Raw genomic sequence first — 25,854 nt, 5'->3', positions numbered from 1 at the left:
TTGTTTACCTAAGGCAATTCCTCCATGAGGGGGAGCCCCAAAATCTAAAGCCTGGAGTAGGTGGGAGAGCAATTTCACATCTTCCTGAAATTCAAAACATAATTCAATGTGAATACACACTGAGGGTCCATCGAATGCCACACAGTAAGCTTAGGTGCTAAAGGGAAAATAAAGCTGAGTTAAAAAAATACCTTAAGAGGTTGACAGTTTAGCAAGAGACTATGACAAGTCACAGATATTAAAACATGTAGAGACATGCCTGGCACTACGTGCCAGGCCCGCAGCCACACAGATTATACTGATAACGTAAACAGAGTAACACCAATTCAGGACATGGAGATGTGAGCCCAGAAAGGTAGGGTGAGAGCAAGAAACTGTCCTATCACAGGGCCAAAGGAGGAGAACATTAGTAAGAGGGGAATGGTGTCAAACACACCTGGGAGGTAGGACAGCTTGGTGGCCAAGAACAGGCCACTGGGTTTGGTGGCTCTGCAAGTTAATTCATGTGGGTCAATGTGTGTAGATATGTTGAAAGTGTATCTGACAATGGTTCTCTCACCAGGCTACACATCAGAAACAGGTGGGGACCTTTTAAGGAACAGATGCCAAAGTCTCACACTTAGAGCTTTTTATTTAATTGGTCTGGTGTGGACTAGTGGGCTGGTTTTTTATTCTTAACACTTTGCCGTTGATTCTGTTCTCATGTGCAGCAGGGCTGAGAACCACTGGTGGGAGGGAAGAAGCAGAAGCGGTGAATTCTCCATGGACTCATTTAAGAAGCTTAACAATGAAAGGAAGAAAATCAGCTGGGAAACTGATGGCTGGATGCCTTGAGTTGGGAGGAGAAAAGTTAAGGGACCTCACCATGACCTTAAAGCTAATGGGGAGTCTGGGTATTTAAGTTCTCCAATCCTGCTCTCAAAAAATAAAGTGCTTTCATCCTACCCCACCCCTGTTAGTTAATCCCACAAAATGACCTTTCAGGACCAGACTCTCTTGGACACTTGCCATTCTGAAATCTATCCTGGCCTTCTATGGAATCGTCAAGAAACTGCAGATTCTTAGGCCCACATCTGTATAGACTCTTTTTATTTTTTAAAAAATGTTTATTTTTGAGTGAGAGCGAGAGCGAGCAAGCATGAGTGGGGGGAGGGGCAGAGAGAGAGGGAGACACAGAATCTGAAGCAGGCTCCAGGCTCTGAGCTGTCAGCACAGAGCCCAACACAGGGCTTGAACCCATGAACTGTGAGATCATGACCTGAGCCAAAGTCAGATACTCAACTGAGTGAGCCACCCAGGCTATCTTAAAAACATTTTTTTTTTCAAAGTTTATTTATTTATATTGGGGGGAGTGAGAGAGAGAGAGAGAGAGAGAGAGCAAGTGAGCAGAGGAGGGACAGAGAAAGGGAAGGTGAGAGAATCCAAAGCAGGCTTTGCACTGATGCTGTGAACGCGGAGCCTGATATAAGGCTTGAACTCACAAACTGTGAGATCATGACCTGAGCTGAAATCAAGAGTCTGTTGCTTGACTAACTGAGCCACCCAGATACCCCCTAAAAACATTTTTTTAATGTTTATTTTTTTTATTGTGAGAGAGAGGGAGCACACACGCATATGCGTGCATGTGGAGGAGGGGTAGAGAGAGAAGGAGGGAGAGAATCCCAGAATCCCAAGTGGGCTCTGTGCTATGGGGCTTGAACTCATGAAACCGTGAGATCATGACCTGAGCCAAGATCAAGAGTCAGACACTTAATCAATAGAGCCACCCAGTCACTCATCTTTAAAATGGGCAGAATAAGGGTATTTACCTCAAAAAGTAATCGTGAGGATTAAATGTATCAATGCAGATAAAGTACCTACTGCCTCGCACATATAGTAAGCACTAATAAACAGCTTTTATTATCATTTACTTTTCAAAGTCTTCAGTAAAAGTAGAGAGACAAGCCAACACTATTCTGTATCTACTGAATCCTTCATTCATAAAATTAAAAAAAACAACACAAACATTCTTGAAGGCAGCTATACTCACCACTATACCACCAACACCAGCTAAAACAGCAAATATTCTGGTTAAAACAAAAAAAGCAGGTTAAGAGATGATGTCACCTTTAGCAGTGTTGCCAGAATGTAACGCTGGAGCTCTGCGTCATGTATTCGGATAGAACCACCTCCTATCTCATTGCCATTTAAAACCAAGTCATAGTGTTGGCTACGGACCTAGAAGATTCACAGAGTCTTTATGTTAGAGAAAATTTCTAATTTTCTGTTCTACACGTTGAAGATGCTACAGCAATTCAGAGACAATGTATTAACTGTGGGCTCGAACCCGACAATTTTTTCCGAGGTTTCCAGAAGTGGGTCAGACTGTGAAATCTGAACTTCTTTGCCCTTGTTTCCACATTTCCTTTTAAACTGGAAGTACTGATACGGTACCTGTTTGGGTTCAGTGTGTAAGAGGTGGATGTCGCTGGGGTGGGGAGCAGTAAATGGGTGGTGGGCCGACTCCAGCTCGCCAGGATTTTCCTCCTTGGGGAGGAAGAGTGGGAAATCCACAACCCAAAGGAAAGAGAACAGAGCTGGGTCACGGAGCACCAATCCTCTTGCTTCTAGAAGGTCAGCACATTCCAGTCGTAGTTTTCCCAAAACAGAGCACTGGGAACAGAAAACACAACCACTGAGTTAACTGCGGTGACAGAGTAGACAGCAGATGACACAACCTGGACTCTATAGTCAGGCTATCCTCTGGGAAGGGATCAGGAAATTAACAGATGACACTCTGGGGCACCTGGGTCCAACTTCGGCTCAAGTCATGATCTCATGGTCTATGAGTTGGAGCCCCGCATCAGGCCCTGTGCTGACAGCTCGGAGCCTGGAGCCTGCTTCCGATTCTGTGTCTCCTTCTCTCTCTGTCCCTCCCCTGCCCTCAAAAATAAATAAACATTAAAAACAAAATAAAAAAAAAATAGATGACACACTCTGAGCCTCTCAGGAGACACAGATCTGAGGATGATCTGACCGCAATGTGGTTGAGAATGTCAGACTCAGCCGAGTGAGTAGGATTTGATAACAAAGTGATTGAGAGCACAGGTACCCCAGCTTGACTGACTTGGGTGTGTCTCAGTTTGCCTACTGACTAACTTCCCTACAGCTTTTTCTATAGTAAAATGGAGATAAATGTACCTACTCCGAAAGCCGTCGTGAAGACTGAGACAAGGCATGGAAGGTGCAATACGACTGGCAGCTATTGTGTTGTCTTCCTTACCGCTCCTGAAGGGTCGTGTGAGGCTCTGATGAGCGCCTGGCACACAGATGATGCCCAATACACGTTGGTTATTATTAGAGGGGCAGTACAGATTAGAGGTTAGTTTAAGAGTGTGACTTTTGGAACCGGACTTTGTGGGTTAGAGCTCTGGGTCCTCTACTTCCTAGTTGTGTGTGAGCAGATTTTTAACTTCTGTGCCTCAGGTCTCCTATCTTGGAATGGTAGCCATATCAGTCCTTCTCTCAGTAAGGCTGGCATGAGGATTAAATGAGTTAATATGCACAAAGTACTGAGAACAGTGCTAAGAAAATGGGAAGTGCTTCCTGAGTGCTAACTCTGATAAGCAGAACTTCCCTGAAAAAGGGCTGTCAGGACAAACCGTGCCTGGAGACATGCACAGGCGTCGCTTATATAGCCTCTTCATCTTACGTTTAAATATCCACACAGGGTGCTTGCACTGTGACATATTCAGAATGCTAATGCTATTCCACCTAAGTCTGGTTTCTAGTTCTTTCAAGAAATCCCGGTAGGAATTAGAATGGTACCTTCCTGAGAGAAGAATGCCAGTAGTTTCACTCCATACTAGGAGAGAGTAGAATGGCCAAATGAGTCTGCAGCAGGATTTCTGTATAATATAAAATCCCACAATCTGTGATAAAGTGGACATTCCCTAGCAAGTTTAACAGTGATGTTCATGTCTAGTATTCAAAATAATGTTGAGGGGGCGCCTGGGGGGTTCAGTCAGTCGAGTGTCCGACTCTTGAACTCTGGTCACGCAGGGTTGTGGGATCAAGTCCCGCATTGGGCTCTGCACTGAGTGTGGAGCCTGCTTAAGATTCTTCCTCTTTCTCTTTCTCTTTCTTCCTCTCTCTTTCTTTCTTTCTCTCTCTCTCCCTCCCTCCCCCTTTGCCCTCTCCCCCAACTCATACTTGGTCTAAAATAAGAAACAAAAACCAAAAAAACCCAAAACAAAAATAATGTTGATTAATTCATTGAAAAATGATGGTGGCATCAAAACAGATTTGTAATTAAATACCTTTCTTCACTCCACTATTGCAAGGGAGGGGAAGGAGAGTGGGTTACATTTATTTATTAAAAAAAATTTTTTTTAGATCTTATTTATTTCTTATTTACTCATTCATTCAGAGTAATCTCTACCCTCAACGTGGGGCTCGAACTCATGACCCTGAGATCAAGAGTCACATGTTCTTCAGATGGAGCGAGCTAGGCACCCTGACAGTGGGGTACATTCAGCACTGAAACTGAACTCTGAAACTTCTCCTTTGGAAGGAAACAAGGGTATGTATGGTGCAAATACAAATTAGAAGAATGAACTTGATAAAGTACTAATCAGACACCAATGCTATAAAGGAATCATACTTTAGTGCAAGAATGAATTTATATTACACTTGACCTTTCCAGTATATTTTCAACATTCATGCTTGACTTCTATTCCATACTTGTGTATGTTTTACATGGTCTCTATGGCCAAATCCAGTCTTACACAGATCTCCTTAAGCACAGAGATTTAGCCAGAGCGTGGTGGCACTCAGTACCCCCGGCTGCTGCTCCTGAGGAAGAGGGTCCTGCCCTGACCGAGCAGGGCCAGAGATGTCTGCCAGCCCAGTAGCCTTCCAGCATCTCATCTGTCCCTCCACAGGTTCAAAAGTTTGGGATTCCCAAATTTTCCTAATCTGCAACATCTCGAAAATGAAAATATTTTCTACAGTGATGATCGATAGCCCTTTACCTAAGTGGCCTTCCTAATCAGAGCCAGATCTAACCTGTGTGAACAATGCCAATGGAGGCTGGTAGCTGGTGAAACACACTCTAGTTTTGATACAGTATGGTAAGTGCCGAAAACATTTATTAATATAAAAACTCATGCAGAGCAGCTCCACTTATTGAAATGAACACTTTTAAGTATGTATTATATATGCAGGAGAAAAGAGGCATCGTTCAGCATCAACAGCACAGACATTTAGAGGTAGTGCTCCTTACTGCTTTCCTGTGCTCTCCGGCCGTGAGCAGAACCACACCGTCCTCTTGGATCTCCATCAGTCTGATTAGTTCTGATCTTTGCTCCTCCATTATGGACTTAGCAACTGGAGAATTCCAGTTTCTATTGGCTTTTGGGAATACAGGTAAGACTTCCTGTGATAAAGAAAAAGACTTACTCACATTTTTTTTTTTAAAGTGGGGTTGATTTACTTTTCTTGTAGTATATAAAGATTTCTTGTTCCCCACAGAACTGAAGATGGTCTTCATTCCCTCCCTCAACCCCTTCGAAATGATACTAAATGAATTACAAAAGGAATCTCAACATAATGAAAAAATGAAAGGGGATATAAGGTGGGGAAATACTGCAGATTTGTGGCAGGCTGCAAGGGAACAGAATAGGAAGGATCAAAGCAGCAAGACACAGGAAGCTCTGGCCTGGAGAAAATCGGAGCGGCCTCAGCACAAGAAGGAACTGATTTTAGCAGAAGCCTAGAGAGGCTCAGGACTCTTAGGAAGATTTGGTTTCCCAGGGTAATGGGCAACGACTCTGCTGCTCCCACTAAACTGATCCTACCCATTCACAAAGCCCTTCCGAGGACCCCGTGCTCCCAAACAGCTTTAAAAAAATTTTTTTTTAAGTAACCTCTATACCCAACGTGAGCTTGAACTCATGACCTCCGAGATCACGCTTGTGAGTTCAAGCCCTGCATCAGGCTCTGCGCTGATGGTGTGAAGCCTGCTTGGGATTCTCTCTCTCCCTCTCTCTCTGCCCATGCACACTCTCTTTCCCTTTCTTTCTCTCTCTCTCTTTTTCTTTCTTTCTCTCTCTCTCTCTCTCTCTCTCTGCCCATGCACACTCTCTTTCCCTTTCTTTCTTTCTTTCTTTCTTTCTTTCTTTCTTTCTCTCCCTCTCTCTGCCCATGCACACTCTCTTTCCCTTTCTTTCTTTCTTTCTTTCTTTCTCTCCCTCTCTCTGCCCATGCACACTCTTTCCCTTTCTTTCTTTCTTTCTCTCCCTCTCTCTGCCCATGCACTTTCTTTCTTTCTTTCTTTCTTTCTTTCTTTCTTTCTTTCTTTCTCTCCCTCTCTCTGCCCATGCACACTCTTTCCCTTTCTTTCTTTCTTTCTTTCTCTCCCTCTCTCTGCCCATGCACACTTACTTTCTTTCTTTCTTTCTTTCTTTTCTTTCTTTTTTTCTCTCTCTCCCTCTCTCTGCCCATGCACACTCTCTTTCCCTTTTTTTCTTTCTTTCTTTTCTTTCTTTCTTTCTTTCTCTCTCTCTCTCTGCCCATGCACACTCTCTTTCCCTTTCTTTCTTTCTTTCTCTCTCAAAATAAATAAATAAACTTAAAAAAAAAAAAAAAAAAAAGGACCTGAAAAGAAAGAGATAATTTAGGGACCAAAGGAGTAAGGCCCGAATCCTCAAAGGCAGTGAGAAATAGATTTTACCAATAAAAGCAGAATAAAGTATGATGGAAAAAAACAAGAAACAGCTACTGGGACATAAAAATGATTGGTTAAAAAGAATTCAACAGAAGAGTTGAAGAGATCTCTCAAATGAAAAGGACAAAGAGAATGAAGGGAAAGGACACAGAAAAAAAAGAGACATACAATTTACAAAGGAGGTCCGAATAGAAATCAAAGAAATTCCAAAAAGACTACAGAGAATGATGAAGTCAAAACAATTAGTACTAGAAGAATTTTCCACCGATGACAGACATGAGCCATCACATTGGCTTCTAGAGTACAACACACTGAATGCAAAATGACCCAAAGGTACACAAACTGAAATTTCAGAACATGAACAATCAGGAGGCTGAATGCTTCCAAAGGAAAACTATCAGGTTTGCTACAAAGGAATAAATTCATATAAGCATCAGGCTTCTCATCAGTAACAACAGGTACAGGAGAAAAAAACAATGCCTTCAACAAGCTAAGGCTGTGCTGGGTAATACAGTAGCCACCACTCACAAGTACCTATTGAGATTAATTGAAACGAAATGAAATTAAGAATTCAGCTCCTCAGGTATACCAGCCACATTTCAAGCACTGGATAGCTATGCTGGCTAATGGCTACCATATTGGATGATGCAGATACAAAACATTTCCACCATCACAGAAAGTTCTGTTGGACAGCACTGCTCTAAAGGGATATGACTGCCAATTTAGGATTTTATACCAAAGCCAAATCAGCAATCAAATGTGAGGTTTTGAACATAAAGACATTCTTGGACCAGCAAGTTTATCTCTTGCCTGCCTTCCTGGAAGTTACGTGAGAATCTACCTCAGCACAAATAAGAAAGAGGAAGATCTGGGATCTAGGGAAAGTGGCTTCAACTCAGAAGCAGGATGTAGAAAAGGTCAGAAAGACAGCTGTGCAGAAGGTACAGAGTAGTTAGGTGTGGCCTGTGTATGGGAGCTGTGTCTCTCATGCAGGAAGTTAACAGATAAAGTTCAAAATGGAGAAGTAAAAAAAAAGGCAGTATGTAGATGCATATCTAAAAATGGAAGCACTCTGGTTGGAGTGGGTCTGAAGTGGCATGAGCTAGAGCAAACACTTATTGCATCTCATTGTTAATCCTTCTTTACCATTTGTGTTTTTACCTATGTGCATGTAGCATATTGCTAATTCATACACATATTACAAATGTAAGCCAAGTTAGAATATATTAATAATACGAAAAAAACAGGGGAGCCTGGGTAGCTCAGTCGGTTGAGCATCCAACTTCGGCTCAGGTCATGATTTCATGGTTCATGAGTTCGAGCCCTACATCGGGCTCGGTGCTGTCATCACGGAGCCCGCTCCAGATTCTCTGTCCCCCATCCTCTCTCTGCCCCTCCCCTGATCACACACACGTTCTCTCTCTCAAAAATAAATAAACACTTAAAAACAAATAAATAAGTAAATAAATACATTGAAAAAACAGAAGCAGTGCCCATTTCTTCTATAAAAATCCAGGAAATTAGAAAAGTAAAAGAAAAGAAGAGAAGAGGAAAAGCAGAAAATTTAATAAGAGTTCTATCAACTAAAGGCTACTGATCCTGTGGTTTCTAGATACAGATTTCAAACATTGGAAAGATAAAAGTGAAGAAACAAAATTGGGAGATCTAGATTGCCAATTTTGAATTTTGTCAAGGGGCATAAAACAAACCTAAAACATTATCTACTAGTACCTCATTTCATAAAAGAAAAAAAACTTCTACGTCAAAGAACAACGAGATGTAATGGATCATTCTTTAAACTCATTTAACTTTATGAAAAGCTTTTTTTTTTTTTTTTTTTTTTTAATTTTTTTTCAACGTTTTTTATTTATTTTTGGGACAGAGAGAGACAGAGCATGAACGGGGGAGGGTCAGAGAGAGAGGGAGACACAGAATCGGAAACAGGCTCCAGGCTCCGAGCCATCAGCCCAAAGCCTGACGCGGGGCTCGAACTCACGGACCGCGAGATCGTCGCGGGGCTCGAACTCACGGACCACGAGATCGTGACCTGGCTGAAGTCGGACGCTTAACCGACTGCGCCACCCAGGCGCCCCTGAAAAGCTTTTTATATTACTCTGACTTTTGTCATTTTGCCTTGACCTATTTTGGAAATCATTTTCCTAATCTTTTTCTTTCTTATTGAAAAATGCCTTTAAGCCTGAGGTATGATATGGCGGTGGGAGGGGTGGGGAGTCCATTTTCAATACTCAAATACTGGTTTTGTTTTGTGTGTTAGGTAGGCTTCTGGCACAGTGCAGAGACAAATGTGGGGCTTGAACTCACGACCCTGAGATCAAGACCTGAGCTGAGATTGAGAGTCAGCTGCTCAATTGACTGAGCCATCCAGGTGCCCCACAAATACTGTGTTTTTACATGGTTATGAGCAGTGTTTATTTAATTCTGTATTTTCCTTTTCATACAAATCATTACAACATGAACATTACCTCCATACTACAAAACTCTTTGGAGACAAAGTTTTAAAAAACAACTCTAGGGGCACTTGGGTGGCTCGGCTGGTTAAGAAATTCAACTTTTGGTTTTGGCTCAGGTTATGATCTCACGGTTCTTGAGTTTGAACCCCACATTGGGCTCTGCGCTGACAGCTCGAAGCCTGCTTGGGACTCTCTCCCCTCTCTCTCTGCCCTACCCCACTCATGATTTCTCTCTCTCAAAATAAATAAACTTAAAAATAAGAAGCAATTTTATTTCCCTTGAGTTTACTTTATTTAATCATTGCCATATAATTTCATTTTATTCCTATTGTAAATGATACTATGATGAACATAGTCTTCTCATATTTAGAATGTTTTCTGTAAAGCATATCACAGAAAACCAATGACCCAAAGAGCATGATTATTTTTAAAATTACTGATTCTGAAAGGGCTGAGGCCATCGACAGGTCCAGTGACAAGGTAAGAAGGCCCATCCCCCACTCCCGGTCCTCCATAGTTCAGTCCTACCATTCACCAAGCCAAGAACACACATGTGTCTGTCAAAGGTGTATTCCGGATTTTAAAACGGGTATGGGAAGAGCAATGAATGCAGGCTTTCTTTCAAACCTTGGGCACACGGGGCTCTAATCTACTCCTAACTGAATTAAAATTCCGTATTTATTAAAAATTTTTTTTAAAATTTATTTAAAAAAATTTATTTTATTTATTTAATTTAATTTAATTAAAAATTTAATTTATTTATTTTTGAGACAGAGAGAGACAGAGCATGAGTGGGGGAGTGACAGAGAGAGAGGGAGACACAGAATCTGAAGCAGGCTCCAGGCTCTGAGCGGTCAGCACAGAGCCCGACGTGGGGCTCGAACCCACGAGCCGTGAGATCATGACCTGAGCCGAAGTTGGATGCCCGACCGACTGAGCCACCCAGGTGCCCTAAATTCCACATTTATTTTAAAAACTATGGTTGAACTTTCACATTTTGATTAATGGTGAATTGGGATTAGATTAACTTTAGTAATAAAAAGACAATAATAAAAAGACAAAAAATGTTCTGAAGTAACAAGGCCTCAAAACTAATGACTGTATAAGAGCTCTAACAATTATTAAAAATATTGGATCCCTAAAAGAGAAAAAAACTCTTGCAATTAAATCCTTACCTGATTAAAATGGTCAGCTGCCAATTTTCTAAGAGACTCAATGTCCTTCCTTTTTAAGTATTTCTGATGAAAGAAAATCAAAGTAAGCTTACAATATGACGGCTTCATAAACATGTCTATGATACCAAATGGGATACAAATATATTTTGTGTCCTTCCATCACAATAGTAGGATTCAACAGAAGTTTAGTTTCTGCTTCCAAGGGACAAAATTTTAAAGCTTGTAACAGGGCCTATTAACATTCCCCCTCCCCCCCCAATTATGCAGGCCTCACTGGAAATGGCTGTGAATGTATTCCACAGAAGATCCTGTGTGTGTGATATGGAGGGTAAATGTTCAAAACAAATCTTTACAACTGAATTGTGTAAGAAAAAATAACTTTCAGATCAAAAAGAGGACTCAGAATTTGCTTATTTCAGGTCTCAAAATGCTTTTTATATCTTACTTTTTCTAAATCATCTAAATCATCAAGCTTTGTAAGTGAGACGCCCTGACCATCATCATAACTAATATTCTTGGGGCACTAGACTAGGTATGGGAGACACAAAAAGGTGGAGACATGGTTCACAACCCCACACTTCCTATAATATGCGTGGGGAAGACCGGGCATACACAAATTGAGGCAAACAATAACAACACACAATATACGTTACACTGAGCTTACCTGGACACATTCATTATGTCTAGAGTATGGACACAAATTACTTTCCACTAAACGTGAGGTGAATAAAAAGTAATGAGACTGAATTCTCATTCCCATTTTGAATACACTAATATGCTCCAGTATACAAACGAGTAGTCTTTCAAACTAGTAGTTTTCTTCAAAGTACTTCTGGAACCCCTCTTATTAAATTACGTTCAGCACAGGTGGGGTAACTCCAGAAAACAGACGTGTCTCATCGCTTCAGGGTCAGTGTTCGCCTAGACCAACCATTCCTTCTCCTGCCCTTGTTTTTCGTCTTTTGCTTTTCACAGCATCACTTCTTTTCTCCTCCCCTGTCTGAACGCAGACAAGACCAGAGCCCTGGGAAGACTGAGAGCCAACATGCAAGTGCTGGAGCTGATAGGGGCTGGGAGTCTTTGGATAAACTGAGGCTGGAGCCAGGGTATGAACACAATTTCATGCTCATCACTGGTAGGAATGAGCCCAGATGAAGTAGAGGAGTACTTTATGGCATTTTTTAAAAGGAGGAAAAAAAACCTCTAGATCTGGAGTGCAAACTCATACTCACAAGGTTTTATTCTCCACTTACAGTTTTGGGGACACTATTAGACTTCATATGAAAATATATATTCTTATGAAAAGAATTGTTCTTCTTGAAGTTTAAATGTGCCACTGTTGAACATATCTACTTCCCAAATATACGCTCTAGAGAAACAGAACTGTACATGACTTACTGCTCCTTCAGAGATACATATGGCCTTGACCGTTCCTTGGGGTTTACTAAGTGCATCTTGAAGAAATCCAACCTTTGTGTTTCTGAACACATCACTAATATCTACAATCTATAAAATGGGCAACAAAAAAGGGTAAGTAAAAAGTGAAGTGATTTTTATCTCAAAAACGTTTACAAACAAGATTCTAAAGAACCCAGTAGATCTTGTTAACATTTATAGAGTGCATTCATAGTGTTTACCATGCGTTGGGCACCATGACAAGGATTAATATTCTAATGTATTATTCATTATTATTAATTCATTTAATCAGTACAACAGATTCTAAGATAGGTACTCTCATTTTTCCCATGTAACATATGAGGAAACCAAGGCACAGAGAGGACACTAAATCAGCCAAGATGACACAGCTGGTGGGTGGCAGAGCCAGAATTTAACCTAAGAAGTCTGACTTAACAGGGGCACCTGGGTGGCTCAGTCGAGTGAACATCCAACTCTTAATCTCAGCTCAAAATCTCGGTTGATGATGGTTCATGAGCTTGAGCCCTGAGCCGGGCTTTGCGCTTAACAGTGTGGATGGAGCCTGCTTAGGATTCTCTCTCTTCCTCCTCCCCCTCTGCCCTCCTCCCACTCGTGTGTGCCCACATACTGTCTCTCTCTCAAAATAAAGAAATAAACATGAAAAAAATTAAAAAAAAAAAAGAACCACTATTCCACATTACAAAAGAAGAAATAAAGAGTGCTGAAGTTGACAGCTGTAAGCTGTTAGTTAGGACTTTGTATATTATATATTTTTCATCCTAAGACATCCTAATGCTGCTAGAACTTCAACTTCTAAGGAATGTGCATTGAGAAATGGGATACAGAAATGTCACCAGCATGACAGACACGAAGGGCTGTTCCTAAGAGCAAATGAATGAGAGGCTTTGCTAATGGAAACTGCTCTATAGAAATATGACCCTTAACCTTAGTTAAAAATGTGTAGATTTTGATACTTTGAATAAACATTTCCATATGTTTGAGGTCTTTATAGGCTAGGGAAAAAGAATAACTCTTTTAAAAAAAAAATTTTTTTTTTAATGTTTATTTATTTTTGAGACAGAGAGACAGAGCATGAATGGGGGAGGGTCAGAGAGAGGGAGACACAGAATGTGAAGCAGGCTCAGGCTCTGAGCTGTCAGCACAGAGCCCGACGCGGGGCTTGAACTCATGGACTGTGAGATCATGACCTGAGCCGAAGTCAGATGCTTAACCGACTGAGCAACCCAGGCGCCCCAAAAAAGAGTAACTCTTAATCATCTGTCTTCCAAGTGTCATTTTAGCCTAAGAAAAATTGAAGAGGAAAGAATAGGGCTTTTTTTTTCCTTTCAAGTTACCGCTAACATCCACATAATTAATAAATTCTCAGTAATAAAAACTTTATAGCAAGAACCATGCTCTTAGAAATGGGTCTTAGAATACAGTAGACAGAAAAAAATTACTACAGTTTTAATGGGCTATTATTCTCTCTTGCTGTAGCTTGGTAACAAGGCTAAGATTAACAACAAAAAATGTAACAGTGTGTATAATTTGTTGTAAATTTCAAAGTGGTTTAAAAGACTAGGACTATGTGGGGCAGAGTCTTGGAAAAGTGAAGAGAGGTACCTTCATCCCAAAGCGAGTGTCGGGTTTATCAGTTCCATAGCTGGCCAATGCCTCAGCAAAAGTCATAGAAGGAAAAGGAACCACCACAGGATCTTTATCACTGGGCCAGGAATACTGGAGCAAGCCCTCAATTAGACTCCGGATTCCAATCTGGTCTACAAAAGACATCTCTATGTCAATCTGAAACCAAAATAACATATGGAAACTAACTTAAACAGCCATGATATTAATATGTACATATTTATATATTTCTCTGGTTTCAAGTTACCACAGGATTCTGCATAAAAATACTTAATGCGTGGATGAAGGTTGGGGGGACAAATATTACCGTACATCTGTTTTATGTCAGGCATTGTGTGAATGCTTTACAAATATCAGCTTGCTTAGTTCTCATCGCTATTCTCACAGCTGAAGGCTGGGAGAGGCTACGTAACTTGCCTGTGTACATGCAGTTAGTAAATAGTGAAGATGCATTTGATTCCAAGTCTGGCCAACTCCAAAGCTTATGATTTTTGCACTTCACCATACTGATTAACATGGTATCATACAACAATCAAATCATGATAGATTTGATGAGTCCAAAGATTAAACAGATTAAATACCAACATACAGAATTGTTGATTTGTAACGTACGAGATTTGTTTTAAGAACTTTATCCTACCATGGCCATTAAAACACTGTTGGAATCTCTGGCATTTCTTAGTTGATGACTATACTCCTTATAAAACGGACATATGGAATGGATCAAAAATTAAACCATTAGTGTCTCAACTGCAGGTTAGTTTAATTAAACATCTGATGAATAAATGTAATGAGCAGTAAAGCACCGGCATACACTAGAGATATTGTGGGTTTGGTTCCAGACCATGGCAAGAAAGTGAATATCACAATAAAGTTGGTCAAATTAATTTTTTGGTTTCCTACTGTATATAAAAGTTATGTTTAGGGCACCTGGGTGGCTCAGTTGATTAAGCCACCAACTCTTGGTTTCGTCTCAGGTCATGATCTCACGGTTCATGGGTTCAAGCCCCACATCGGGCTCTGTGCTGACAGTGCTGAACTTGCTTGGGATTCTCTCTCTCTCCCTCTCTTTCTGCCCCTCTATCCCATGTCTTTCTCACTCTCAAAATAAATAAATAAAACTTAAAAAAAAAGGCATGCTTCACTATAGTGTAGTCTATTAAGTGTGCAATAGCATTATGTCTAAAAGAATGTATACACCTTAATTAAAAACACTTTATTGCTAAAAAAAATGCTAAGCATCATCTGAGCTTTCAGTGAGTCGCACTGGTCACAGATCACCAAAACAAATATAATATTCATGAAAAGTTTGAAGTACTGCAAGGATTACCCAAAACGTGACACAAAGACTCAAAGTGAACAAATGCCATTGGAAAATCCGTGCGGATACTTGCTCCACACGGGGCTGCCACAACCCTCAACCTGTAAACGAGGCGATGTCCGTGAAGCATGCGAGAGGGGAGTGCAATAGAACAAGGTATAGCCTGTGTATGAAATTACGGCCCGGTCTTGAAATGCGTGGCCATAGCAAGGCTGAGTAAGTGAGAGACAAAAGTGAACATAACTTAGTACCTGAGTAAACTCGGGCTGTCGGTCTGGTCTCGAACCTTCATCTCGATAACATCGGGCAACCTGAAAATACCTACAATTGAAAAATAGCACGATTTGAGGCATGATTCTAGGAAGATACACATACTTTTCCCCAAAAGTTCATGGCAGTGCAGTCTATGAAATGAATTAATAATGGTACCTGGAGGAACATAAGAAATTTAAAAATTCTTTATGATGCTCTAATCTAAGCAGATATACAGCAGACCCACAAGAAACTATACGTTGTCTTAAAAATATACAAGGGCACCTTCTGATATTCATATATTAGACTGGCATGCAAGGCAGTCTATAGTGCTTTACACACGCTCTTTGCTTTGCTTTGCTTTGGCCAAAGTGAAACACTTGTCGCTCCATGGCTTGTGCCAGGCCGTTCCCATTCTCATCTTCATCTGCTGAGACCCTGCATTATCCCAGAAGGCCTCGCCCACAAAGATTTTTTTCCTATTTCCCAAAACAATATCATTTCAAACCTCTTTATACCAGGTTTGCAACCCTTAACAAACTTATTTTTGGGTTCTATCACAGTTGGTTTTATTTATTACTCTGTCTTACTACATTCATTAACTCCTGGAGAGCGAAACCTATTCTTTTTGGTTTCTAATTCCCTGCACATCTACTAGCATAGAGCTTTGCATATGGTGGCCACCCAAAAAATCTTTACTCAATAACGACTATAATGTTTAGGGTATTTTACAAGTATTTTCCAAATGCTCACACATTTCCTAACTTCTTTTAAGAGATCAGATATTTTGTGTTCCCTTTTCTCCTCTCCACCTCCCTCCCCTTTCTTTTTCTGACAACGAACTACTAGCAATAGAGCTCACCTGTCTAAACCACCAACCATCAGAAGCTGCTTAAACTGTTGAGGACTCTGAGGGAGACAATAAAACTTTCCAGGTTCCCTGGATGGTATTACAAACTCTTTTGCACCCTTTTAATGAGAGAAGGAGAGCAGAAATATTGTTAACAAAATCAAACCTAAGGCCTGGTGGAAGTTAATACTTCAGCTCATCACTGAAATTAAAGATCGGGGAGCCTAGGAGGGCGGGCGTCAGTTAGGCAACTGACTTCGGCTCAGGTCATGATCTCACGGTTTGTGAGTTCGAGCCCCGCGTCGGGCTCTGCGCTGACAGCTTAGAGCCTGGAACTTGCTTCTGATTCTGTGTCTCCCTCTCTCTCTGCCCCTCCCCCACTCATGCTCTGTCTCTCTCTGTCTCAGAAATAAACAAACATTAAAAGAAAAAAAAATTAAAAAAAAAAAGAAATTAACTAAAGATCAATGACAGATCATTTCTTGCTTATCCTTTAGTCCCCCAAAAGGCTTGCACATAGTAGGCTTTAAACTATGTTTGCACATAGTAGGTAATAAATGTATGCTTGTTGAAATGATTTTCGAATTCTGTTACTAGCTTAAAGAATTTTGTGCAATTCCTTTCCAATAATTGCTAACTGCTTTTTTAAAAAAAATTCTTTTATTTTTAAAGTTTTTAAATGTTTATTTATTTTTGAGAGAGAGAAAGAGAGAGAGAGAGAGAGAGCTCAAGTTGGGGAGGGGAAACGAGAGGGAGACACAGAATCTGAAGCAGGCTCCAGGCTCTGTCAGCACAGAGCCCTTCGTGGGGCTCGAACTCACAATCCATGAGATCATGACATGAGCTGAAGCCAGACACTTAACCGACTGAGCCACCCAGGTGCCCCTCAAATGTTTTTATTTTAGAGAGAGTGAGAGTGCAAGTGGGGTCGAGGGACAGAGAGACAGAGAGAGACAGAATGTCAAGCAGGCTCCTCGTTCAGCGTGGGGCCCAATGTGGGGCTCAATCTCATGACCCTGGGATCATGACCTGGGCCAAAATCAAGAGTTAGACCCTCAACTGACTGAGCCACCCAGGCACCCCACTGACTGCTTTTTAAAATTAAACTACAGTTTTATAAGTCCATAGACTGTATAAATAGAGTAAATACCAATGTTTAGAAATTTTAATTCTTGGGTCGCCTGGGTGGCTCAGTCAGTAAAGCGTCTGACTTCTGCTCAGGTCATGATCTTATGGTTCGTGAGTTCAAGCCCCACGTTGGGCTCTGTGCTGACAGCTCGGAGCCTGGAGCCTGCTTCAGATTCTGTGACTCTCTCTCTCTCTCTCTCTCTGCACCTCCCCCGCTCATGCTCTCTCTCTCAAAAAATAAATGTTAAAAAAAAAATGTCAGTTCTTAATGAACAAGGGGTTTATTTTTAAGGAAACAATTCATTATTATTAATTTTAAAGAAATGCTTATTTATTTATTTGAGAGAGAGAGAGAGAGAACGGAGGGAGGGAGAGAGAGACAGAGAGAGCACAAGTAGGGGAGGGGCAGAGAGAGAGAAAATCCAAAGCAGGCTCCACACTCAGCACAGAGCCAGGGCTCAATCTCATGACCTTGAAATCATGACCTGAGCTGAAACCTAAGAGTCAAACGCTTAACCAACTGAGCCACCCAGGGGCCCCCAACTTTCTCAATTCTTAACAAAACCTAGGGGCACCTAGGTGGAAGACGGTTAAGCATGCGACTTCAGCTCAGGTCATGATCTCATGGCTCATGAGTTCAAGCCCTGAGTCGCGCTTTGTGCTGACAGCTCAGAACCTGGAGCCTGCTTCAGATTCCGTGTCTCCCTCTCTCTGCCCCTCCCCTGTTTGTGCTCTGTCTCTCTCTCTCTCTTAAAAATAAATAAACATAAAAAAAAATTAAAAAAACAACACCCAAACCTAGTTAATATGACCATCTTGAGGCAGTAAAATATATGGAAAAAATATAGCCAAGTGAATATAAAAACAAAGTGGTCCAATTTCATAACTAGTAGGATATTGTTAGTAGGCTGATTTAAGGAATATACATACCCCTGGAGTCCTCTTAAACAATGTTGGTGTTTCTATATCCACAAACCCTAAAAAGAGAGAAGCATCAGAATTTAACACATAGGAATTTGTCAAATATGTTGTCTACGATTCAATTCAACAAATCTGAGGCTACATTTTAATTAGGAATTTTGACTGAAATAAGTTACCATGCCTACTGAATACTGATTTCCACACATCCAAAAAGGAAGCTGAAGATTTTCATAAAACCCTATTTGGTTCATGAAGTGACAACTTTTGTCATGAAATAATTCTAACTATTTGATGGATTCTTGTCTACTGAACTGTTTTGGTTTTCTAAATGTTCTGCTAGTATAGTAAAAATAATGTAAACATAGTAGAAAAAAAAACCCAGGACTGAATGAAGAGTCTAGTTTAATTCACAGGACATTTCTGAGCTCTTAACAAATTAGTATAAGCATGATAAAGAATTAAGAAAACTTAGAGATAACAGCCAAAGGGCTGTCCCACCTTCAAGACATCACCTTTAAACGGCTGTATTTGTGACCTAATAGAGAGCTAAATTATGCTCTAAGACACAACACTTGGAAATAAACCTTTCTTCAAAAACTGCTTTACACATTAAATGAATTCCAGACCTCTGGCAACTTGAGACCCAATGATGCTAAAGAGAGGACACGATAAAACTCTGACGAAAACAGAAGACATGCTGAAAAGCTCATCGAGGTGTCCCTTACCATGTAGATTACAGAGATATTCCCGCATTTTCATGACCATCTGGGATCTCAGTCGCAGGTTGTACTGCATTTGGAAACTGCGCAAGTCTAAGTAGCGGTACTGCAAACGAAGAGCCTCTGTTTTCTATACAAATTTAAAGAGTTTTATGTTCAAACATTTTTTGAAAACTAAAAAGATATTTAATGCAGAGCTTGACTTTTCAAAAACTTCAGTTTTATCTTTAGTTTCCACCATTTGTGAATAAATACAACACCATTCTTTTTTATTTATTTATATTTCATTTCCTTTATTTTAGAGAGAGAGATAATGAGCAGGGGTAGAGGGCTAGAGAGAGAGAGAGGAGAGGGAGAGGGACAGAGAATCTTAAGCAGGCTCTGCACTTAGTGTGGAGCCCAACTTGGGACTCAATCCCACAACCTTGTGTGCTTGGGACCCCGGGACCATGACCTGAGCTGAAATCAAGAGTCGGATGCTCAACCGCCTGAGCCATTCAGGTGCCTCTAGAACACCATTCTTAATTCTGACAGCTGCTAAGTTTGTTACTAGCATAGATTTTACATTATTTTTTTTTACTATTATTATCGTTACCTTTTACTGATTGCAATTTGCCTACTCTCACTAAACATTTATCCATTCATTTAAGCCCACAGTTGAGTCTTGACAAAAATATTTGAAGACTTAAAAGATTTTTTAAAAATATACAGCAGGGGCGCCTGGGTGGCTCAGTCGGTTAAGCTTCCGACTTCGGCTCAGGTCATGATCTCACAGTTCGTGAGTTCGAGCCCCACGTCGGGCTCTGTACTGACAGCTCAGAGCCTGGAGCCTGCTTCACATTCTGTGTCTCCCTCTCTCTCTGCCCCTTCCCTGCTCATGCTGTGTGTCTCTCTGTCTCAAAAATAAATAAACATTAAAAAAAAATTTTTTTTAAATACACAGCAGAGTGCAAACAGCTATGACATTATCACCTGAGTTGGACTACAGGTAGAAGAAATGCAAGGGGACACAATCTCCATGGCTCAATGCATCGGAACTGGTGAGAAGGTCTGCTTATTTTCAAGCCTGTAAATCTCTGCATCTCTCTCTGTGCTGACAACTTTTTTTAAGTCCTTTTTCCTCAAATAGCTTATTTCTTTGATAATAGAAGAACTGTCACTTCGTTCTGAAAGCTTAGCTGGGGGAAAAACTGGATTTCCTTTTTCCTCCCCCACAGAAAGATCAACCCTGTAATTACATTGCTTTTTCTACTTAAAAGATTAAGTTTTGAGAACTTAAATGTAACACTAAGTGACTATGCAATCAATTTAAAAACCTTTTCATAGATCAGTTTACAAATTAGATGTATATACATCTAGAACTGTAAATAATTGTGACAAAGCTCCAGATTATCTGGGTGTACTCCCCAGAGCTATTTAGCTCCAACAGCCCCTCAAACTTTGGCAAAGAACATCCTAAATTGCAATAATCAGATTTATATGCTTGGGAAGTCAAGGAAATGTTTTATCACTGTTAGAGGCTTAAACTTAAAAATGCAGGATCCCCCCATGCCATCTGACTATTTCCAAGCTTGACACAAATTTTCCTTCAAAATGTAAAACAGAAGCAATAAAAAACTTGAAAATAACAGCTCAAGTCTTAAAGGTAGAACCATGTTTCAAGCTGTCTGAAAAAGCAGCATGGGTGTTAAGGAACTGCAACAGCTTAATGCATTGTTGCTATTTCAGAACAGTTCACAGAGGAATAGAAGAGAAAACTTCAGGGGCACCTAGGGTGGCTCAGTCGGCTAAGCGTCTGACTCTAGATTTCCGCCCAGGTCATGATCTCACTGTTTGTGGGATTGAGTCCGGCATCAGGCTCTGTGCTGTTAGTGGAGCTGGGGATACTTTCTCTGTTTGCACGCTCTCTCTCTCTCTCTCTCTCTCTCTCAAAATACATAGATAAACTTAAAAAAAAAAGATTATAAAGAAAAAGAACACTTCACAATACATCTACAATAAAACACTTGATTTTGTGTTTTAAACTTTTTCTTTTAAAAACTCTGAAAACACTTTACTGGTTATCAACATTTTCTAGATACTCTATTATTTTTTAATAACAAAGTATGGCACCTTCACGAAGTCCTTAATTTCGAAGGGCAGCTTCTTGCAGGCATTCAGAAGTTGAGCTGATTTAACTTTGATTTCAATCTCACCTGTTGGCATTTTCTTAAAGAGAGAGACAGACAGAAGAGACCTATGTTTAAAAAATCACTCATCAGGACATGTACACAGTGAACATCTGTAAGACACATGCACTTATTTACATTTACATATGTAAACTGTGTAGGTGCTTAGAGCACATAATCCAAAGCATAAATGTGTGTGCCAGATTTTGACATTCTTATGCATGTCTGTGGTCGATGTGCTCATTAACAGATGTCTTAACATGACCATCTGCACAGGTGTGTGTTTGTGGTGAAGATTTGGAATCTGTAGGATCATTCGTAGAACTTGCAGAGCTTTTCGTGCCTGATGTCTAGCAGGTGCTCAGTCTCTTGCTGAATGTGCAGACAGTGCAAATATACACAGGTCAAATTTATACACAGTTTCTAAACTACTCACTGGATTCTCTTGTCCTGGAGGTCGGGAAATTACTGTCCCGGATACTTGCACCACAGACTCCATTGGGGCTTCACATAAAATCTTCTTCACAGAAGCAGCGGACTATAGAATAAGAGAGGAAAACAGTTCTGACGAACACATGAACTTAAAGGAATACGTAGTAACTACAGTAGTCTATGATTTATGGAAATAGAAATACGGCTTAACTACTGTCCTTAAATACTGCCATAAATCCTGGGGCTGCCCTTAATGACTTTATTAAAGACTTTGGTAAATGACATCCCCATTTTGACTCCATAGAACACAGCCAGTAAAACTATTAGGTAAGAGTTTAAAAATTTTTTCCTTAAAGGAAAACGAGGAGAATGATGGATATAAACAATTCCTACATACTTTTAAGGCAACTGTCTCCAGAGTTAGTCTTGGGGGCAGTTAAATCCAATAGCAATAATGGAGTACAAATGAAAGGAATTCTCCTGGGTTAGCTATGCTCTGGATCCTCATCCCTGAAAGATAATTCATTGCTCTTCACTTACTTCAAAGACTAAGAGCTGAATAAATCGTATGTTTCTTAGGTATACAAGCATTTGTAAACATTACAAGAGAAACCAATATTGCCCAACAAGTATCACATGAGCTATTTTTTTTTTAATGTTTGTTTATTTTGAGAACGAGAGAGAATGAGCGAGTGCATGTGAGCAAGGGAGGGGCAGAGAGAGAGGACACAGAAAAAGAATCCCATGCAGGCTGTGCACTGGCAGTGCAGAGCCTGATGTGGGGCTGGAACTTATGAACCGTGAGATCATGACCTCAGCTGAAATCAAGAGTTAGATGCTCAATGGACTGAATCACCCAGGAGCCCCTGACACGGGCATTTTTAGTTCATCTAATTTTAATGGTAATTATTTTTTGAGCAGGTAGTACCTTCACACGGCTCAAAATTCAAAATTCAAAGGGTACGAATAAATATACAGTAAAAGTCCCACTCCCCAGAGGTACCCAGTGTTACCAGAAACTTACATATTGTTTCATATGAAGGAACACTTCATAACAAACACACATACACACCCCTTTTTATGCAGGTAATAGGACTCTACGTGCTCTTCTGTATCCTGTTTTTTTCACTTGACAATATATTTTGGATTTTTTTCCAGATCAACACATAAAGAGTTTCTTTCATCTTTTTTCTACGGCTATAGCGATGTACGTCACTTCTTATAGGAGTCTCTTCTTAGGGGGGCATCAAGGTTTTCCCCCATTTTTTTCTATTAAAAAAATCCTGGGGTGTCTGGTTGGCTCAGTCGGTTAAATGTTCAACTCCTGATTTTGGCTCAGATCATGATCTCACAGTTCATGAGTTCCAGCCCCACATTGGGCTCTGCGCTAACAGCTTGGAGTCTGCTTTGGATTCTCTCTCTTCCTCTCTCTCTATCCTTCCCCTGCTCATGCATACACACACTCTCTCTCTCTCTCTCTCTCAAAAATAAATAAATAAACATTAAAAAAATTCCTGTAAACAGGGTGCCTGGGTGGCTCGAGTCAGTTATGCCTCTGACTTTGGCTCAGGTCATGATCTCGTGGTTCGTGGGTTCGAGCCCCGCATCGGGCTCTGTGCTGACAGCTCGGAGCCTGGATCCTGCTTCTGATTCTGCGTCTTCCTCTCTCTCTGCCCCTCCCCTCCTCACGCTCTGTCTCTCTCTGTCTCAAAAATAAACATTAAAAAATTAAAAACAAAAAATTCCTGTAATGAAGAACCTTGTATTTATGTCATTTGCATTTGTGTAAGGTTAGGAGTAAGATAACTAACTGGAAATGAAACGAATGTTTTGAAACACTTACTAATTTGATATTGCCAAACTGCCCTCTGTAGACTTAGTGCCAATTTGTATTCCCCCACAAGAATGTATGAGTACTTGTTTTCCCAAACACAGTGTGCTATCCATCCAGTTTTAATGACAATTCTGTGTAGTTTTTTTTTTTTTAATTTTTATTTTTTTAATGTTTTTATTTATTTTTGAGACAGAGAGAGACAGAGCATGAGCAGGGGAGGGGCAGACAGAGAGGGAGACACAGAATCCGAAACAGGCTCCAGGCTCTGAGCTGTCAGCACAGAGCCCGACGCGGGGCTCGAACTCATAGACCGCGAGATCATGACCTGAGCCAAAGTCAGACGCCTAACTGACTGAGCCACCCAGGCGCCCCAATTCTGTGTAGTTTTAATTCACAATTTTGTACCTATGAGTGAGGTTGAACATATTTTCATATGCCTATTAAGCCACTTACGTTTTCTTTTATATAAATTTTATTTTCATATGCTGGGTTCATATTTCTACTGGTTCACTGGTCTTTTTGTTTGTTTGTTTTGAAGTAGCCCTTTAGAGAAATTAGCCCTTTGTGATATGAGTTGCACATATTTTTTCCCAGTTGGTCATTTGTCTTAGTGTTGCTTACGATAGTTTTTAGTTTCATTAACAATAAACTTCTGAATTTAAAACCGCCAACATACTTAGCTTATTCTACCACAGCATCAAAGAGGCTTTCAGACAACAGTAGGAAACCTACTATTACCTCATGCTGGGGAATGACAACTTGAACAAGCCCATGGAAATCTCTTAGCACCAGGAAGATGTTCTGCCTGATCAATGAAGAAAATGAACATGTTAAGATAAAATCTCTGCACCCAAAATGTAAGCAGGCAAAACAAATTAGACAAACAAAAAAAACCCCATGCAATTTTCCATGTTTTTATAATACATAATTATGTGCTTTCATTAGCTACATTCATGCAATTATCTATGTAGCTAATTAATGGAAAAAAAAACGACTTTTCATTTTCTTTTCTTTTTTTTCTTTCAAGTAAATTCCAAGCTAAAGGCAGGACTTGAACTCACAACCCTGAGATCAAGAGTCACACACTCTGCCTACTTGAGCTAGCCAGGCACCCCAGAATTTTCATTTTCAATTTCAATTTTTAGCTGCTATATATACTGCTTACTAATGCCATCCAGATGGCTTGCATATCTATCTATCTATCTATCTATCTATCTATCTATCTATCTATTTGAGAGAGAGACAGAGAGAGAGTGCACAAGCAGGGGAGGGGCAGAGAGAGAATCCCAAGCATGCTCTGCACGGTCAGAGAAGAACCTGATGTGGGGCTTGAACTCACCAACTGTGAGATCATGACCTAAGCTGAAATCAAAAGTCAGACGCTTAACCACCTGAGCCGCCCAGGTGTCCCAAAAGGCAAATTTTTAATTTTCACTGGCTTAAGTCTTTATAAGAAAATTTTACTAAAGTTGGGAACTTTCCACATATTAAAATCCAAAGAACATATTTTAGGATATTGGAAATATCTACTTGGTCATTTTTGAAATATAGCAGTATAAACTCTTTTCTCTCTCTCTTTTTTTTAAAGAATTTAATGTCTATTTATTTATTTTGAAAGAGAGAGAGAGAGAGGCCGAGGGAGAGGGAGAAAGAACCCAAGCAGTCTCCGTGCTATCAGCAGAGTCCAATATGGGTCCTGATCTCATGAACCATGAGACAATGACCTGCACCAAAATTGAGAGTTGGACACTTAACCAACTGAGCCACCCAGGTGCTTCTAAACTCTTCTCTTAAAATAAAAGATACAATTTCTAGAGGAGGTCCAACTACTAATTTAATACTTCTACAAACCATCAAAAGATCCCTCAAATTCCAACATTTTAGCATTCAACCTACATTTCTCATACTGCCCTTAGTACCAGGTGGAGGTACGGAAAGCCTCCTCAGATTTTGAGCTCAGGAGATAAAGTCACCAAATGTATGGGTCAAATATCCATCCATTTGGAACACATTCTTAAGGAAGTCCACACAATCTATGTATTTTGGAACTCTTCATTGTGAATTAATGTACTATTCAGGTACATGCTGGAATACAGAGATGAACAACAAAATGGGCTTTAATCTTAAGGAATCACTGTTTATCCTTTTAGGGTTTTTCTCTACCTAAATTTGGAATAAAATAAGCTTTTTTCATGGTAATGAAGCTTACCAGCTGGCCCATTCCCAATTACTGGTCCTAGGAACTCTTCAACTTTAGTAAGCCAAGGGACATTCAGTCCAGTGGAACATGCTTCATTATTACACCCTTCAACAGATGTCATGCCAGTGACTCTATTTGGGTCTTTCAAAACAACCCTGAAACTGAATGAATTGTGAGAATCCTGCAGGGGCTACAAAGTTTGTACTGTTCTGACTGGTTGAAAATTAATAAAAGTTTGGAACTGACGGGGGGGGGGGGGGGGGGGGGCGGGAAACAACCACCAGGAATTCTTAAGCCAGTTTACCTTCGGTACTGAATCCATCCACACAAGGTGACTTCCTGGCCTAAGTGAGAAGAACGCAATTCTCCGCACGTGTTGGTCCGAGCAACAAAGCTACTCAATTCTTTAAAGCAGAAAAGATTAAAAATAGATCATTTGTGAATTGCTTAACAGTAAAGACTCCTAAATTATTTCATTTTAGGTATTTCATGTCAATGAATTAAACTTACAAAGTAAGTTGGAAGTCTGTAATTTGATTCAATCACTATTCGATTTACCTGCAACTGTGTCAAAAGCCAAGTGAATTAATGGTCTTCATGTAAATTTTGCCCTGTCT

At 40.3% G+C, this 25,854-nt stretch overlaps 1 protein-coding gene across 2 annotated transcripts in view; it reads right to left on the bottom strand.

Moving 5' to 3' along the window:
• DARS2 (aspartyl-tRNA synthetase 2, mitochondrial) overlaps window positions 1-25,854 on the bottom strand; it is a 29,760-nt gene that overhangs the window by 2,547 nt on the left and 1,359 nt on the right. The window contains exons 2-16 of one of the 2 annotated variants that reach the window (XM_042924689.1): window positions 25,542-25,641; window positions 23,776-23,842; window positions 21,208-21,309; window positions 20,716-20,811; window positions 18,610-18,733; window positions 17,894-17,940; window positions 15,848-15,954; window positions 14,985-15,054; window positions 13,392-13,571; window positions 11,751-11,858; window positions 10,353-10,415; window positions 5,264-5,416; window positions 2,434-2,652; window positions 2,107-2,217; window positions 9-84 (exon numbers count right to left, since the gene is read on the bottom strand). In XM_042924689.1, coding sequence (XP_042780623.1) covers window positions 9-84; window positions 2,107-2,217; window positions 2,434-2,652; window positions 5,264-5,416; window positions 10,353-10,415; window positions 11,751-11,858; window positions 13,392-13,571; window positions 14,985-15,054; window positions 15,848-15,954; window positions 17,894-17,940; window positions 18,610-18,733; window positions 20,716-20,811; window positions 21,208-21,309; window positions 23,776-23,842; window positions 25,542-25,641 — 1,623 coding nt within the window. Of the gene's footprint in view, window positions 1-8; window positions 85-2,106; window positions 2,218-2,433; window positions 2,653-5,263; window positions 5,417-10,352; window positions 10,416-11,750; window positions 11,859-13,391; window positions 13,572-14,984; window positions 15,055-15,847; window positions 15,955-17,893; window positions 17,941-18,609; window positions 18,734-20,715; window positions 20,812-21,207; window positions 21,310-23,775; window positions 23,843-25,541; window positions 25,642-25,747; window positions 25,802-25,854 lie in introns of both variants that reach the window. The other variant, XM_042924690.1, reaches the window with a different exon arrangement.

The sequence above is a fragment of the Panthera leo genome, chromosome F3 (genome assembly GCF_018350215.1).
Source record: "Panthera leo isolate Ple1 chromosome F3, P.leo_Ple1_pat1.1, whole genome shotgun sequence".
In the NCBI taxonomy this organism is placed as follows: Eukaryota; Metazoa; Chordata; class Mammalia; order Carnivora; family Felidae; genus Panthera; species Panthera leo.
This window is presented reverse-complemented; position numbering and strand designations above follow the sequence as displayed.